Genomic DNA, 19,809 nt, shown 5'->3' on the forward strand with positions numbered 1-19,809 from the left:
AAATATTTGGGTAGCACTGTATTTAACTTCCTATTTTGCAAAATTTATTAGAGTATTGTTAACGTATCCTAAACTATAATTATGTACAGTAAATCATAAAGGAAATATCAAATGGAATTTATCAATCTTAAAAGAAAGAATTGTTATGATACTGCAACAAATAACAATAAAAAGAAATATATTTAGATTTGATTTTTCTTTTTTTTTATTACAGGAAATAAATCATGTACTGAAACAAAATAAAACCAAACAATGATCTTTAATCTCTTGAAGTGTCCGATGTACAATCCAGGGTTATAGTTCACAGTTATGATAGTCCAGTATATAATCCAGATAAGATCCAAGTTGGCTGGCGAAAATTCCTTAAATTAAAGTTCACAATGATGGCAATGATGAAACTGATGTTGAAGCACGATGAATAACAAGAGTCACAGTAACGAGTTGAAATGTCCGTGAAGACGATGTTGATGATGATTAACAGTCAAATTCAGCAATCCTTGGGTTGAAAAGCGTTCATTTAACAGGTTGATGATCTCGGTGAGAACTGAGAATTCCTCTCTCAAAATAACTGCAAGCAGTTCATTGATGGCGGGTAAATAATTCCACAGAAGATAAATAATCCAGGTGGAAATAAACTCTGACATAAAGTCTGGCGTGAAACTCTTAGCTCTTATCTGATATGATGATGATCCTTGAAGAAACTACCACCTTATTTATACACATTTAACTATTCTAGAAGTTTCTAGTATTGTCTTTAAAAAGAAGGTTATCCTTCTTTCTGGAGCAATCACATTCTGGAAGACTCTTGAATGACCTCAGTGAAATTAACATGTCAATAACATAGCTAATCCTATTGTCTTTTTTCCACTGTGTACAGGCTCTATTGTTAACATTCTCTATTATTTGTAAATTCCAGAAATAACAAAGATTATTCGAAGATTCCTCAAAGCTGAACTATAGACCCTTCTGGAACATTCTTGATCGTTCTATGCTATAAATATCCTTAAGGTAGAAATAACTAAATACAATGAATGTAATTGCTCTTACAATTCTTCTTATATATAAAACACCTCCCCCACCTGGAAAAGAAAGCTTGACCGTAGTAAAGATTTCTTTAAGATTACTTTTTGTTTCTTTTAACTTTTCAAAGTCAACTTGATAAATCACTTACAATATTGTGTACAAAAGTATAGTACTGACAAACATGTATTAAACAAATGAACATCGAAGACATTTTCCTCAAATGACACACTTGGTCAAAAGCATGAATAATTTCACATTTCATACTCTTGAAAGAGCATCAGCAATTACATTATTCTTTCCATTTAAGTGTACAATTTTCAAAGGGAATGGTTGGAGCATAAGGCTCCATCTGTACAGTTTGATTCTTTGTTTTGAATTTCTCCAAAAACAAAAGAGGATTGTGGTCTGTATAGACTGTAATCTCTCCATTGGTTAGATACGCCTCAAACTGCTGAAAGGCTAATACGAGACTCAGTGCCTCTTTTTTCAATAGTTGAGTACTTCTTCTAAAACCGATTGAGTTTCTTAGAGAAGTAGCACACTGGTTTTTCGATGTCTTCTTGATCTTCTTGGAGCAATACTGCTCCTACTCCAACATCACAAGCATCAATAGCTAGTTTGAACGGCTTTGTGAAGTTTGGAGCTGCCAAAACAGGCTCATTTACCAAAATGGCCTTTAATTGCTTAAATAATCTCTGACATTCTTCAGACCAAACATACTTCACTTTTGCCTTCAGCAGGTTTGTCAGAGGACTAACCACTGTACTGTAATTTGGAACAAATTTCCTGTAGAAGCCACTCATACCTAAGAATCTGAGCGATTCTTTCTTAGTTGTTGGAATTTGAAATTCTAAGATAGCTTGTATCTTGGCTTCTCTTGGTAGCACTTGCCATTGACCAACCACATGACCAGGATATGTGACCTTTGCCTTGGCAAATTCACTCTTCATCAGATTCACTACTAGATTGGCTTTATCCAGCCTGTCAAACAGTGCTCTCAAATGATCCAGGTGATCATTCCAAGTATCACTGTACACTAAGATGTCGTATATGTACACGACACAATTGTCCAGTCCAGCAATCACTTGATTTGTTAACCCCTGGAAGGTTGCTGGTGCAGTTTTCATTCCAAAATGCATGACTTTGCATTGAAATAAGCCTTCAGGTGTGACAAAGGCTGATATCTCTTTGGCTTGGTCAGTCAATGGCACTTGCCAATATCCTTTAAGCAAGTCTATCTTTGTGATATAGGCAGAATTTCCAACTCTATCAATACAATCTTCTATCCTAGGAATTGGATACGAGTCATTCTTAGTTATTGCATTTATCGGTAATCAACGCAAAATCTCTGAGAGCCGTCTGGCTTTGGAACCATTACAATCATGACAATAGGATAAATCTAACTACTCTGACTCGGTTCGATTATGTCATTATCTAACATAAACTGTATTTCCTTATTCAAAATTTCTAACTTGCTTGGATTGAGCCTATAATGATTTTGTTTGATAGGTCTTACATCAACACTTATCGACAACATATTTTCAAACATACTAAACAGAGATACTTCCAGCGGATTAATAATATCTGATATAGCTGATCATTTACCGTTTTTTTTATTATATGATAATGATATTTCAAAAGAAAATTCACCTAAATCTACAATGTATAGTAAAGAATCACCAATCAATATTGAATCGTTTAAAAGCGATCTTGCGATTGAGGAATGTTTAGATGTATTTAATGAGTCAAATTCAGATATTGCTTACACAAATTTTAACCAAAAATTGCAGAAATATTACGATAAAAATTTTCCTCTATCACCTATCAAAAAAGAAAAGCAAAAATGCCATGGATTACTAAGGCTATTCTACGATCAATACATACCCGAAATAAACTATACAAGACATTTCTAAAGAACCCTTCTATTCAAAACAAAAAAATATATAACTTATAGAAATAGACTAACCAATATAATTTGGGCTTCTCGCAAATTGTTTCATTCCCAGAAACTTAACAAAGTAAAATCAAACATGAAACCCACATGGGAGATAATCAATGATTTGATTGGCAAGAAACCCAAAGTATTACCTAAAGACAATTTCACAGTTCATGCTGCTGCAATAAATTCAGATGATGTAGCTGATACCTTTAATTCTTTTTTCGTTAACATAGGACCCTCTTTGGCTAACAACCTTGCCAGACCAAACCAAAGTTTTGCAAAATTTCTTCCCACACCCATCAATTCTTCCCTATTCTTTAACCCCACAAATGTTCAGGAAATAATTGAAATAACAAAAAATCTCAAATCCAGCAAACTCAGGGATATGATAGAATTAGTACTTTCCTTCTTAAGCAGATCATACATTATATTGTCTTTCCATTGTGTCATATTTTTAATCTGTCGATCAGCACCGGTAAATGTCCAGATTCCCTAAAAATTGCAAAGGTAAATCCTGTTAAAAAAAGACAATCCACACGAAATAAGAAATTATAGGCCTATTTCTATTCTCCCAAGCATATCCAAAATATTAGAGAAGATTATTTGCAAAAGACTTTATAAGTTCATAGATACTTTTCAGTTTCTTAATTCAAACCAATATGGATTCAGGAAAGGGCATTCAACTGATCAGGCTTTAATACAAATATACGATAAAATTACAAATGCAATGACAAATAAAGATCACATAATAGGAGTATTCATGGACCTAAGCAAAGCATTCGACACTCTTGACCACCAGATTTTACTTAAAAAACTTGAAAATTATGGAATTCGGGGAATCGCACTATCATGGTTTGAGAGTTATTTGTCAGATAGAAAACAATATGTCACTCACAATAATATTTCTTCTAACTTTCAGTCAATAAAATGCGGAGTTTCACAAGGATCGATATTTGGCCCCTTACTTTTCCTTATATATATTAATGATTTGACTACTGTAACGCCTTTATTATCATTTGTATTATTTGCCGATGACACAAACATTTTTTGTTCAAACACTAGCTTAGAAACTTTAGTAGATACATTTAATCGTGAATTACCTAAACTATCTTTATGGTTTAAATGTAGTAGGCTCTCACTTAATATAGACAAAACAAACTTTCTGTATTTTACGCATACAAGTTCACATATTACTGAGTTTCCATATGACATAAGCATAGATAATATTCCACTCAAAAGGAAAAAAGAAACAAAGTTTTTAGGTGTCACAATAGATGAACATTTAAATTGGAATGAACATATACGTTGTATAACTACTAATATCTCCAGAAACGTAGGTGTACTTTACAAAATGAAAAACATAATTCCTCATACTACACTCGTTCTACTATACAATTCATTGATATTGCCGTATATATCGTACTGCAATATAGGTTAGGCAACGTGTGCAAAAACTAAAATTAATACAATATATTTATTACAGAAAAAAGCAATTCGAATTTGTACTAATTCGCAATATTTTCACACACAAATCCATTATTCCATAAACTAAAGACTAACTATTTTTGACATAAATTCATTTCAAAGCTTACTGCTTATGTTCAAATACGTAAATAACATGCTCCCACCTTCATTTCACAATTTTTATTCTATGAACACATCTATCCATTCATACCCTACGAGGAACTCTTCTAATTTCCATTTAATCAACCCCAAATTGCTTATTGCACAGAGATCCATAAGACACCATGGTCCTAATTTGTGGAACTCTCTATCAGAATCTATAAAAAGATCCACGTCTCTTTACTCATTTAAGGCAAACGTTAAATCTATGTTGATATCAGAATATTTGAAGTAAAATTTCTGTGTCGATGTGTCATCATTAAAGCATCATCACCATTATCATCCTCTCCATCGCCTTCATCTTCACCATTTCACCATCATCTTCATCTTTATCATCTCCATCTTCATTGCTCAAATTACATTATTGCTGTTTTTCATGAAATGTACTGTATATCGATTCTGCTGTATTAATGTATTATATTAATCAATGAGTTTTAAGCTGGGGTTGTCATTTTTTCTAGCAATCTGCTTATGATGACAATCCTTCTCCTGCAAATTGTAAATGTTAACTAATTTGGTATGAGATCGGTTTTGTTTGTAATGATAATTTTAGTACATTTAGTTATGATTCATGCCAAAAAAGTTCTCAATATACTATGTTTGTTATGTTATGGAAAATGTATTATATACGAATGATGTAATTGCTGAAGTAAACAATAAAATCAAATCAAAATCAAATCACCTACGTCTACATCATGTATAGTTAAAGGTGTACGACCTGGTTTGTCTTTACACACATTTTCATAGTCTCTTAACAGGCCAGATATATCATTTCTCTGATCTTCAGGGAGGTGTTTTAATGCCTCATCCATATTTCCTAGCTTCTCTGAGTTAGACAACTTTACACACATGGTTCGTTCTTAGATACATTTGTATAAGACAATTCATTATCTGTCTTTCCATAGCATTCATCTTCATGTACATTTACATGTTTCTTGTCTTCTTTGACCTGTGTTGTACCTATTGACTGACTAGCCTCTCGCTCAAAGCATTCTTTCAACATGTTTACATGACAAACTCTTTGAGACTTTCTTCGATCAGGGGTACTGATCACATAGTTGACATCATTCAATTTCTTTTTGACTATGTAGGGACCACTACACCTAGCTTTAAAGGGCTCACCTTGCAAAGCTTGAAACTTCGCTATTTTGCATTTTTGTAAGCGTGAGCTTTCATCTTTCCCTGCGACTCTTTCAAGTGTTTCTTAGCCACATCACAAGCTTTTGAGAGCCTTTCTCTAAATCTTGACATACATAGTCTAGAAGGGTTACATCATCATCCTGAACCATAAATCTCTCTTTGATAGGCTTTAGGGGGCCCCTAACCACATGACCATAGACCAATTTAAATGGACTCAAACCTGTGGACTTATTAGGAGAATCCCTAGTTGCATACAGTAGGAATGAGATCCCTTTATCCCAGTCATCGGGATAGTCTTCACAATAAGCCATAATAATGGTCTTCAGGGTCTGATGATAGCGTTCTAACGCTCCTTGGGACTGTGGGTAATAAGCAGGGAACTTGATCTGCTTGATTCCCAACTCCTTTATAACTTGCTGAAACATCCCTGACGTGATATTTGACGCTTGGTCAGGCTGAATTTCCTTAGGTAGACCATACCGAGTGAAAAACTGCACTAATGCCTGCACCACTGCCTTTGAAGTGATACTCCTCAAAGGTATCGCCTCTGGAAAACGTGTATACAAGTCCATAATCGTCAGGAGAAATTTGTGACCCGACCTCGTTCTGGGTAAGGGTACGACACAATCAACAAGAACCCTAGTTAAAGGTTTCATCAAATGCAGGAATGGTTATCAATGGAGCAGGCTTGATAGAAGGCTGTGCTTTGCCAATAATCTGACATGTGTGACATGTCTTAGAGAAATGCACAACATCTTTGTGCATCTTAGGCGGCACATAAAATCACTCAGGAACCTTATCAGCCTCAGCTTCAGAACATGCTTTCTGTGACAAGCTTTTCAATTCTGGGTCTGCCTGTTGTGCCTGTACAAGGGAGGATCTACTAAACAAACTGTCATTGTCAGCAACAGAGCCTTCAGCACTATCCCCATTCAAATCCTTGAAAAGGTTTCAGCTAACCAGACATCAGTACTCTCTCCTACATCAGCAGATTCCGCATCATCCTTCTCAGCTCCACGAGTCTGAGACCTAGTAACAACACAATCCGGAAAAATCCCTGGAAAATCTTCCTGCAACAATTCAGTTTCAGCTACATCAACTGGCTTCTCCGAAACCACTGGAGATGCAACAACTCTATCTCCAGCCAAGTCATTACCTAACAAGAAATCAACACCTTCCATGGGTAATTCTGGAACGACACCAACAGTCACAGGACCACTAACTAGGTCACACCTTAAGTCGACCTTATGCAAAGGGACCTACATGAAATTTGGGCCAATACCTTGAATTAAAACTTTGGCGTTCTCTGAGCTCTCCGGAGGAAGAGCCGAATCCCCTGGCACCATCAGGGACTGTGCATCCACTGTATCCCTAAGGATCACCACTAACCTACCAGCAGCACCAGTCGAACTTCACCATCATACAAAAAGCTTCTAAAGGTTTCATCAACCTGCTTGACTTTATCAGCAAATACAACACTCTCAACATCTCGATTGGGCTCTGATGGGACAAACTCCATCGAGGAAACACTTGTTTGCTTGACAAAACCCATGTCTTTCTTAACTTTGGTTGGCATTTCAACCAATTTCCAACATGATTCTTTCAAATGTCCCGATTTATGACAATGAGTACAAATTTTGAACTACGACTACGACCTTTTGGTTGATTCTGTGCCCTCACTAGCCTGATTCTTGTTAGTGTCTTTGTTCTTGCTTGCATATTTTCCCTCAACAGGTTTATTGTGGGATTGAAATGAACCTTTACCTTTCTTTTTCCAATAATTCTTCTCCACTACCTTTATGTGTGACCTCAAATTCATCAGCTACTATGGCTGCTTTACTGACTTCAGTAACTCTATGGTCATCTAAGTGAGATTTGATGCCAAAAGGAAGACTCTTTTTGAATTCTTCTAGGAGTACAACTTCCCTAAGCTGACCAATCTTTGTCAACTTTCAGTGATCTGTACCACTTATCGAACATCATTTCTTGTTCCCTAGCAAATTTAACATAAGTCTGGCCTGATTGTCTTTGCATGTTCCTAAATCTATGTCTGTACGCTTCTGGTACCAACTCATATGCATTGATAATTGTTTCTTTCACTGTAGCATAGTCACATAATTGCATTTCAGAGAGCGAAGAATAGACTTTTGCAGCCTTTCCAACAAAAACACTTTGGAGGAGAAGAGTCCAGTATTCCTCGGGCCAATTCAGTCTCTTGGCCACTTTTTCAAATGACACAAAATATTATCAACTCCCTCTTCATCAAATATCGGCACAAGGAGAATGTTTTTCGCCACATGAAAGCCTTGGGGAGATTAATCTTGAGCAGAGTTAGTATTTTCATGAGCTAACTCAATTTCTTTCATGTTTAATTGGAACTCCAGTCTCATTTTCTCCATTTTAATGTTTTCTCTGATTTTCTCTTTCTTCAATTGAATTTTTGCTAGTTGGACCTGAGCATCATCTGAAATATTGATATAAGTTTCAGACTCCTCTGTAAGCTTCATGTGACTAGCTAACGAGTCAATTATCTCTGCTTTCTTTAAACCTCGGGCTAGAGATGCACCCAAATGATCACAATGTGTTATCAAATCAGCTTTCTTTGGTGACTTCAAATGATCATATGACAATTCTGTCATTGCAAAAAATTCTTCAACATCGAATGAAGCCATGGTGGAATATTCACAAATACAAGCGAAGCGCGAGCTGAAAATATTTGACATTTTTACCTAAAGAGTAGTAATTCTAAGCACATTTTGTAATCGTGAACAGGATAGGCATATCATTAAACAATAGTTGCTAGCGCGAAGCGAGAGCGGAAAAATTCGAAATTTACACCTAAAAAAGGGACGCTCTATTCACGTTTTGTGAATCATGAAAAGGATTAGTATTTGGAGATCTTCCTACATTGGTAATGTAAGCACAAAGCGCGAGCAGAAAATTTATTTAAATAGCAAAAAAGCTGCGTATCTAAATAATCATGCGCGCGCATGTATTTAGACTTAGAATCTGGGCATTCTAAAATATTTTTTTATCATGAAAATCAATCATGCATAAAGAGCTGATATTCTGACATTCTAAGGGCAATATGTCACCATATAAAAATGATAATTATTTTCCTATTTCTCTTCTTAACCGCGAGATGGAATTTGTCGATATTCCATTCTGAAAAGTAGACCATTTTTTATTAAAATTAATATCTCATTTATTCATCTGATAAGCCAAATGACAGCTCGAAATCTGTTGATGTAATGGCCTGGAAACTGGACATTTCAAGCAGTTTTGTAATTATGAATAGGATGCATGAATATATTTTTGAACAATAAATGCGGGCCCAAATCGCGAGCAGAAATTTTTGATTATCACAAAATGGGGATTTTGAATAATTTGTTATAGAATTAATATTGAGATATACATAACTCACCAATAAAAATGCGAGGGTGCAGCGCTAGCTGATACGTTATGGAATACACGAAAATAATTGGTATCTGAAAAATAAAATTTTGCGATCACGTAGCGAGTAGAAAATGTTAATATTCACACCATAAAACTGACATTTTTTTAAAGAGCACTTTTTTAATATCAATTTGTAAATCAAACAAAATAATGAAATATGTTTTGTATATTGACTTCGAAACTTCATATATTCAGCATATTGAGCAAGATATGTAAATCACCTAAAAGGCAATGCGACCGCGATGCGCGAGCAAAAATTTTATGTAGTGACATCAAAAATTTTGTTCATTTTCTAAGTCTTTCAAACATCTTATTTTATTCACTCGTCTTCTTTCACTTTTGTTTTCTCCTCTCCTCTCTCTCTCTTTTCTTTTGCTCTTCCAATAGGGGTAGGGGCAGGGCCCCTTGGATCCCCTAAATCTGCCTATGAGGTGGATGCAAGAAAGAAAACCACTCGCGAAAAAAAATTGTATACATGAATTACTGTCTAATTTGCATAAATCATGCAAATTAGTACAAAAATCACATATTTTTTTTGAATTATTTATATCCTAAATGGACAAACCTTGAACAAAGGGACTCAGCAAAAAATATTGGAGTCTACTTCCATTAAAAGCTAAGCTGCATTCATCCCATTAATCGCGTAGCAAAGAAGCATAATTGAGCAACTGACCAACCGGATATACTGGCTCAGTGGTAGAGCGCCCTCCTCATGAACGAGAGGTCGTGGGTTCGATCCCTGGCAGAATTAAACCAAAGGCTTAAACAATAGGACCGTCTGACCTCATGTCAGGCGTTCGATGTATGAGAACGGAGGATGATAGTAAAAACTTATTATGTTAAGCAGGGTCCGATTGGTAGAACAGCTTACGGCTCAGAGTGCTCAGTTGAAACATGGCCCTTGGTTGAAAGAAAACACATTGAAGAATACTTCCATATAATATTTCAGTCCGGAATGTGCATTAAGGTTGTTAATATCCTACGTAAGGTCGTAAAATGTGACAATTTTCGAGTTTCCACGAATGTGATGACATTCCCAGACGTGGATTTCACGAAAATGAAAAGAAATGTGAATAATGTAATCAGAAGTACGGGTGATAGCGCATATAAGGACTGAACGACCGCCCCTCTTTCAAAGATAAGTGACGTGTAGATTCAGTTCGGCGAAAAACTCTCAAGAAACATTTATGGTATGATATACTACATGTAACTCCTTTTTGTCTGCTACCCAAAGCTACACAGCTTGATAAAATCCGGTTAATGTTTATAGATTTTAACGGGGTTTTATTTATTAATGAAAATCTTTTAGACAGGTAAAAAGCATAGCCTAGCTTTTGTCAGACCAATCTTAAAGTAACACCTAATACAAATTTCTAAATAGTCCAAATTGTTTAGCGCTAGTCGCCTCCTTAGACATGTTAGAGATAGGTTTTAAGGAGTAAATCTAATTGTTTTTACTCAGATGACGCCAAATGGGTTCGGAATTGTGTCCAATCGATTCTGCGCCTACGATTATTCCTGAGCATTTTTGTTACCATTGCACGGAATATAATTCCAGCGCACTTCGAACTCATTCTGGTCCATTTTGCGCCGTCTGCTATACATGTACCCCTCTAAAAATTAAAAAGAGAAGTGCTAAATATCGAGATCGGTTAAAATCTCACCGATGTCTTTTTGAAGTATTGAAAACTTTTTTTACTGAGACCCTTTGTGTACACCTACACAACAACACGAAAATATCTCCAAGACTTTGGCATACACTTACGGCGAAGATGAAGGAGAAGAAAAAAGGACGTGTTCCTCTTTAATTTAATGTTTCAGGTTTAGTTTATTTCTCCTCAAGAGATCACATGAAAATAAAATGATAACAAAGTATAAAAATGAGAACGGAGGTAGCCGAAAAAGAAGACATCTTATTTGTGGCACATTGAAGTTAAAAAAAATATATAAAAAGTATAAAAGATGTAGTGTCTGAAACTATTCTAACTTTCAAAATCATGAAGCCATCTAATAATAATAATGCTCAATTCTCGTATAGCGCATCACACATAGCATAGCCTGTCCCTATGCGCTTAAAGAAGAAATAGTGAAAGGTAAGAATAAAGTACTGCTTAACGAGATCATTGAGGGGCGTGTGTTAATGCATACAATATTCGTCATGGTGTCAACTTACTCTGGATGGCATTAGAATTTTTTTTTCAGTTGTGAATTTTACTTTTCCGTATAGTCCCCCCAAAACTGTTACTTTTATCTTTTCGATGATTTTTAATCTACTTTCAGAAAAAGCCAAGTCATATGCAGGACAAGACACAAGATCTGAGCTGGGCGAGATGTTGATTCAAGCTGGTCTAGAGGTTGATTACTGGGTAGATATCTTGAAGACCAAACTTAATATCTCCCTTCCACAGCCAATTCAGCACCTAGGGGAAACCGACTTGAAAATTTTAAATGATTCTACTAGACACGACTTGGAAAAGAAAGCTTTGAGAAAACTCATCGGCATCAAAAGAAAATCAAAGTCCATTCAGGGAGAAAAAGATGTTGAACCAAATATTGTTGTAAGAATGACCGAGGCAGGTTTAGAGGGTGAATACTGGGCAGATGTCTTGAGGAAAAAACTAGGTATTACCCAAATGGCACAGTCTGCAAATCTGAAAATAGAAGACTTCAACAAGCTGAAGGCCGAAGTCAGGTATGATTGGGAAGGAAGCGTACTCAAAAATTTGTTTTGTAGTACTAACGAAGATAGTAAAGTTTTCATAGGCGAACTTCAGAAACATTACACGGAAAAAAAGGAGCAAATCCAAAATCAACTAAAAGGTATGGTCAAAGTCAGGAAGATATACAGTAGTCAGGAAGATAAAGATCGTACTGATGATACGATGAACCGAATGGTGGATCAGTTGAGAGAACTATTATTAGTTCCTAAGGAAGAATGGATAGAAAAGTATGAAAGCAAAGGTATTGATTATATAATTAGCGAGATAAGCTCTGACCTTGAGAAAATTAACAAGCTAAATGAAGGTAGACCAAAGAATAGCGCAGCAGAAATTCTAGAAAATGCTTCAGCAGGGTTAGCCTTGAAGGGTATTCTGGTGGGTGAAGCTTTCCGTGGAGATTTAGTTAAACGGACTGTGCTCAGCACACCTACTAATGTGTCACTTAAGAATCCTTTGATGACGGAAGTTAAGGACGTTGCTACCTTCTCCACCAAAGCAAAATCTGATAATTTTCACTGTTACCTTGATAATATTGGGTACAATGCTGCTGCTACTATGAAAGGCAGTGGTTGGGGGTTCAAAGCTGAGGCCAAGTTTTGCGAAAAATACAAGAAGAGAGATACACAAGAATTGGAATCTCACAAGCAGTCCCATTTTGAATCAAAGGTAATATATTCTGTTGTTCCCCTTGCAGCGTGTGAGCTGAATCTATATAGCTTGAAACTCTCCCAACATGCTCTGCAAGATCTCAAGGCCATTGACCGGCTTTTGGTAGGAGGCGAAAACGTAGAATTCGTGAACAAAAAATGTGAGGACTTCCTTTTTGCATATGGGTCACATGTCAATGCCGGGGTTCTTCATTTTGGTGGGGTTAACAAATGTGTTGCAACATACACAAGCGAGACCAAACCCAAAAGGGGTAAAACCAAGTGCTTGGTTCGAGATGCACTCAGTTCCTACATTTCAGGCAGCTTTTCCGGCCTTCCATTCACTGTGGGTGGCTTAGTTAGTGCCCACCAAATGAAAACACATGGGAGCTTCAAAGATGATTATGAGAAATCAGATCTTGCAAAAATCACTTTACAACCTTCCAGGAAAGGGGGGCCTGGAGGTGTCATCGTATTGGAAATTTGGAAGATTGGTCTTGCAACATGCACTAGTTCCTGGGCACTCATAGATAGAGGACTGTCTTTATTTACTGACTTTGTTGGAATTTGGAAGCTGATTTCTAACCACGAGGGTGATTTCCAGGAACCTTATGAACTTCAATCGTGTTTAAGGGCGGTCTGGGAAAGGATAAGTGGTTACCCAGTAGTCAATGACAAAGAACGTTCTTTTATGAAAGGACTTGAAGAAATGGAGGTATTAATAGAAAATATTGACAAGTGGAATTCTTCTCCAATACTACCAGAAAAGTGTATTGAATATCTTCAAGAGATGCTGAAAACGGTCGAACGGGTTGGGGTACAGACAGGCACAAACAAATACTGGGAGCACAAGTTATGCACTGAAACGAGCATAATCCACTTTCTTGGAAATATCGTGGAACTGAAAGATGTGTTTGTTCCATCGGATGTGACACTTATACGGTTTCTTATAAAGAAGCTAGTCAATCCTGGTAAATTCAGAGAATTCCCTGGCAAACATAAAATCATGGAGTGGGTTAAATCGACCAGTGTAGATGCTCCCACTATACTGGCTAATGCTAATGTCAAGAACACACCTGACTTGATGACGATTCTAAAGGAAAATTTTATTCCGTTACTGCAAGTAGAACATGCAAAGAATGTAGAGAAAAATGTCCAGGTAATAGATGGTATCAATGCAGGGGCAACAGTAGATTTCGCACTCTGTGTGGGCCAGCTTCTAGAGGACTTACAGTCATCTGGGAGAGAACATGAAATGTTTTTTCTGAAAATTGCCCTGTTGTCTATTCACTACCATTGGCCTACAAGGAAGTTTGAGACGCTTCTTACAATGGAGAAGATACAGGATTTCGTCCAATCGATTGAAGTGTCTTGGAATGAGTTTCAAGTCCATAAAGAGAAAGGGATAATCCAGTTGGAGGCATTTCTTATTCATACCTCATTGTCTTCTGGCAACTTTGACAAAGATAGCAAGGCATCAGAAAATTATTTTTCTGAAATAATTAAGGAACTTAGGCAAGTGTTATCATTTGAATTGAACAAGGTCCTTAACAAGTATGCAACCCATCCACCGTTTAATTGGGTTAACATGAAAAATGTCACTGGGGAGTTGGCAAGCGGCAACATGTCCGCTTTTGAAGAAAAGGAATTGAATATCGTTGATGTAGAAAATATTGTGAGTTCTCAAGACGGACAAACTCAAGATGAAAGACCGGTTATGAAAACCGATTCTGGGAACAGAGTGCAAGAAGACTTTTCAGGTATCCTGCAGTCCTTAGGCTTAGAGAAACACTATTCATCTAAGATTTCTCTTTTGGACGCCATTGCCATTAAAAGGGTCACAGAGCAAATCAAGCTGATTGATATTCCTTGGATGATTATACACAAACTCCTTATGATTGATTTCCATGCAAGAGATCAACTTCTGTCAGTGATAAACAAACCATCAGGAGAACAAATGCCAGATGACGGAGGTTACTGTGACATTGAAGCTCTCCTGGAAATGAATAATGCTAGTGATGGTGAGGACAAGCCAGTACATCTTAGCACTTTGGATGCGATTGTGGCCATATTCACATGTTGTGATAACTTTCTTAAACAAACACTTGCTCAGAAGCTGTTTGTTTGCAAACTTGCTATTCCCTTCTTGTATCCTACAGGATCAGAAGACAATATAGGCATGTCACTGTGGTCACTCAGAACTATAATTGTTCAGTGGCACGGTAAGCACAAAGAAGTTTTTGAGACACCAGTGACAGAAAAACCTTTTCCCTTGGTGTCATTTGTAAGACTGGGCAGACCACCACTATCTAAGTCCAAGCTGATGAATGATATTCTTAGGGATGACGGTCATGACACCTTCTTCCATCATGATTGTGACAATGGTGCCACAGCAAGGAGTATTACTAATGGTCTTGTGGAATGTTCTTGGTTCATAACAGCGGGCAAGGAGAAAGAACATCTTCCAAGCACAACAATGTTTCTCAATTTGAGAGGTGATGCCTCATATACGAAGAAGCAGTTGGAAATTTTACAGGAAATTTCGCATGTGCTGTTTGTCATAGTCAGTGCTCAAGACCTGGCAAAATCCCCCCACACCGAGACATGCCAACACATTTTGAAGACAGGTGATAAAGTCATACTCCTTTTGGTAAATGAACAAAACAAACAGATCCTCGGCGAAATACGAAAATGTCATGAGGCGGTTGGCAAGGATATTTTGAAAAGGGTTCCTACTATTTTATCCTGTACTCTGAAAGGTGTAAAAAAAAATGCCAGTGAGCTCAAGACTGAAGCTAGGGGAAATCTGAGAGAGGCTCTTAATGGGTGTTCTGGCAAAATGATCGAAGATTGCGCTAAAAGTGCAAAGAAAATGGGAGTCGCCGTCGATGAGTATGAGGATGAGGCCTGTCTTAAAGGTAAGGCTCTTGCAGAATATGTTATTAGTCACATTGCAGATGAAGACATTAAGGACTGCAAAGCAATGTTTCTTCCGTTGCAAGGGGTTGAATGGATAGAGTACTGCAAGCTGCTAAAGAAACACCATCGAGCAAGTGGAAAGGGCTCGCAATCAACGTCAGCATACCAAGCCAGTAGAGTGAAACAAGACATGAACCGTCTTCGTAAAAAGCAGATGCAAATATGCAACAGACTCACTCCATTCATCAAAGACTTTATGTCAAATCTAAAAAGTAACGCAGATGTGGTTATGTATTTCCTGAAGTGGATGAACCTATCCTTAGATGAAAAATCGCGAGCTAACTTGCCAGGCCTGCGCAGGCTTTACCAGAAGACATGGTCACAGTTTCAGGAGGCAAAACAAGACGATGACAGGACAACTGTACAAAGCTTGAAATTGGAAGTGGATGATAGAGAGAATCAGCTTTCCAGTGCTTCGCTTGGGCTAGAAAATCTTTTCAGAGAGCTAGGCCAGCTTTACGAAGCGGTAGATGTGGGCAGCAACGTAGCAAAAGCCACCAGGGCAGCTTTGGAGTTTCTGCCAGAAAAAGCTGCTGAATTACTGTTAAAGGGAATCCCCTTAGAGTTGGTAGATGGAGATGCATCAAGCGTTCCTATTGCGTGGGTCAGAGCAGTGCTGAATAAGCTAGAAAACCTTCTTGGCGAAAAAAAAATATTTGTTCTCTCAGTCTTGGGTATCCAGAGCTCTGGGAAATCTACACTTTTGAACACCATGTTCGGGTTGCAGTTCGCCGTCAGTGCAGGCAGGTGCACGAGGGGGGCATACATGCAAATCATCCCTGTCGATGGGGACGCTAATCTGCCATTTGATTACGTGGCTGTTGTAGATACGGAGGGACTTCGAGCACCAGAATTAGGACAACTTAAGTATGAGCATGATAATGAACTTGCAACTCTTGTGATTGGTCTGGGAGACGTAACCTTGATTAACATCAAAGGAGAAAATACAGCCGAAATGAAAGACATTCTCCAGATTGCAGTGCATGCATTTCTAAGGATGAATCTTGTCAGCAAGCACATCCGCGACAACAGAACTTGCATCTTTGTCCACCAGAATGTCCCGGCAACCAATGCAAAAGAACTGATGATGCATGGATGCCAGAAACTACAGGAGAACTTGGATGATATGACCAAAGAAGCAGCCCTCAGTGAAAGCATAGCGGACATTCACAGTTTCTCCCAGATTATTAACTTCGATGTCCAAAAGCACGTCTGGTACTTCTCTGATCTTTGGCTTGGTGATCCACCCATGGCACCTGCAAATCCTGGCTATAGTGAAAAGGTAGATTCAGTCAGAGCTAATATTTTAGGAGAAATATCAAAAGGTAAGACATTTATGAAAGCTTCAGAGTTGGCAATTCGCCTCGCTGATCTATGGAATGGGGTTCTTGCCGATGACTTTGTCTTTAGCTTCCGTAACAGCCTTGAAGTGAGAGCATACAACAGATTGCAAACCAAATACTACAACTTGGAATGGGAATTGCAAAACAAAACGAAATCTTGGTCACACGGTGCAGAGATCACATTGAAGAGATGTGAAACTATCGATGGCCTACAGGAATCTTATCACCTCCTTAACGACGAACTATCAGAGGTTGTGAATGAAAAGGCTGATGAAATCAAGATTTGTCTGAATAGTTACTTTGAGAACTGTGACCTGCAGGAAATAATCATTCAGTGGCAAGATTCGAAGCTTAACCAACTAAAATTGGCAGTTGAGCTACAAGTAAGTGAGGGCAGGGCAGATCTGCTTTCAGTGAAAGAAGCACGAGAAATAGAAATCATACAGGCTCAAAAGTGGTCAAGCCATGAGATACATATCATGAACGAAGCAGTTGAACTGGCAGATAAACTGAAAGGCAATGAAGCGAATGATGCAGAACTAGAAAAGCAGTTTGAAACAATGTGGGTGTCAATGGTGAACGAGCTTGCCACAAAAACCAAAGACAAGGAACTGAATATTGTTTGTGTGATTGAGGATATTCTCCGCCGTAGTTTCCATGCCCATAGGAGCCTTCTACGAGAGGAGCTTAGGCGCAATCCTCTACATATTCCACTTGAGCAGACATTACGGGAAGATGTTGTCGCTGTAGATTTCGTAAGAAAAGACCACATCAGTTTGAAAAGAAGCATCAGTAAGATAAGTTATAAGTACCTAACTGGTTTCGATCAGCAAGAATTGGATGCCAGAAATACCACACTGGTAATGACAAACAGCATACTGGCAGAAATAAGGACGTACTTAGAAGGTTTCTCTAATCATGACGTGAAATTCAAAAAGTCTTATGCCACAGAAGTCATACGAAAAATCACGGATAAGATTGAGACTCACAATATTTCTGATGACTTCAAGTTTACGATTCGACCTGAATATACTGTTAAACTGGCAGTTTATGTAAGCCGTCACTGTGTCCAGGTTTTCACCTCAATGCAATCATTATATAATAGGAAACATGGCGTTAAGGCCAAGCTACAAGACTACAAGAAAACTGCCTGGAGTCTTTTCAAGAACAAGGTAAAACAGAGCACAGAAGAAGTCATGGCAGGTGAGCTACTATGCACTCGCTTGAAGGGAATTGTTAAGGAGGCAGTAAAGAAGGCAATTCCAAGAAAATGCACCGAAGAAGTTCTCATGGATTTTCAGATGACGAAATACTACCTGATGGTGAAAATGATGGATGACCTGGCCGTGAAAGCAAACTTCAAGGAATATATGTCTTACATCCGCAATGCCAAAAAGTTTGCATCAAAATGGATCACCCAGTACACAAATGAAAAGATGTTTTCGAGACATCTTGGAATGTCCAGATATTCAGAAATAGCCAAGAGTCATACTTCGAAAATTATGCAGTGTGTCAGAAAAAGCGTTCATCATGCAACAACTAAGGTTATGGGACTGAAGGGGATTAGAATGGCACTGTGGATTGAACAGTTCTGTCATAGAGCGTCGGAGGAATTAGCCGTACCAGTCAGTACACTAACCATAGTGAGTGAGAGAGCGGTGGGGGATTTCAACAATCTCCAACGGATCATTCTGGAGCAGCTGGATAACATTCAGGAAGATCTTGAAGAGGAATTTGCCAATGAGACAAAATGCTCTGTTGATTGGGATGGAACGCCTCCGCCACAGCAAGTTCTAAACAAGATCTGGGGTTGTCAAGAACAGTGCCCGTTCTGTAAGGAGCCCTGTGCAGACACCACACCTGACCATTATGAATTATCTGGGAGAAGTCACATGTGTATGCAGCATAGACCAAATGGAATTGGAGGTACTAAATGGCATAGCAAAGGTGAGATGGATGGGGTAGATCACTCTAGACGGCAGCTGAAACATGAAACATGCAACTTCGATATACAGCGTAATTTAGCATTCAAATGCACTTTGGTTAACTACAGATGCAGAAAATCTGGAAAATGTTCAACTACTGGCGACGAATTTGTCTGGCATAACATTAAAGAATACAAAACTTACTTGCCCGATTGGGACATAGCTCCTAATACCACTAACGACGTATCCAAGTATTGGATGTGGTTTATGGTGACCTACCAACACCAACTAAAGGATAGGTATCACGCAAAATTACCTGACATACCAGAAGATTGGATGGCAATAACAAAGAAGGAGGCATTGACTGACCTGCGTAAAATCCACCATTAGGATTCATCGTGGTTCTTCTTTGAGCAAGTAGAATAAGGCGCATTCACTATTCTCGTACCAATTTCAAGAATGCTTCATAGTTTTGAGATTTAGCTCTATTGAAGGAGCTCTACAAGGTAATTTGATATTGAACAAGACAAGAGTGAGCCCTCAAAATTCGTAGGAGGATGGAAGTAAGAAATCGTAGCTTTCCGTAAAGCACGAAAAGAATCTGATTGACAATGATTTTATGCATTAGGAGAAGCAGTGTTCCCATTAGAATTATTTACAACACCGCATATTACATTCTTTCCAGATATGGGAATGATGGCCATTTTCTTGAAGATGACCGCCAGAGTAAACGATTCCAAATCGACACACATTTGCTATGTTTCATCAGTTATGTAAGTTTTCAATCGGGGGAACTGTTTAATCTCTTATAATCATAAGCCTTTGAAACCGGTGCAGTAATACTGTATTGCCTGTGCTGTAACTGAAATTATTGCTCGAGATGTCTAAGGAGCTACGAATTTTGCTAGTGCATATTGAACTTGCATTGTTTTCCCAAGCGTTCGAACAAATACCATGCCTGTCCGAAATATACCACTTAGATTAATTGTAATTGAATGGATTCTATCAAGATGC

The 19,809-nt window shown here is 37.9% G+C and overlaps 1 protein-coding gene across 1 annotated transcript; it reads left to right on the forward strand.

The window, feature by feature from the left end:
* The first annotated feature begins 11,511 nt into the window (after positions 1-11,511).
* On the forward strand, positions 11,512-19,185 carry LOC121421230 (interferon-induced very large GTPase 1-like). The gene has a single exon (XM_041615893.1). The coding sequence runs from the start codon at positions 11,512-11,514 to the stop codon at positions 19,183-19,185; it is 7,674 nt and encodes a 2,557-aa protein (XP_041471827.1).
* The last annotated feature ends 624 nt before the right edge of the window (positions 19,186-19,809 follow it).

This window comes from Lytechinus variegatus, chromosome 9, assembly GCF_018143015.1.
Source record: "Lytechinus variegatus isolate NC3 chromosome 9, Lvar_3.0, whole genome shotgun sequence".
NCBI lineage: Eukaryota > Metazoa > Echinodermata > Echinoidea > Temnopleuroida > Toxopneustidae > Lytechinus > Lytechinus variegatus.

What these genes read in the sequence shown, in the direction of transcription:
- LOC121421230 (XM_041615893.1), top strand. Translation starts at nt 11,512, where the DNA reads ATGTTGATTCAAGCTGGTCTAGAGGTTGATTACTGGGTAGATATCTTG.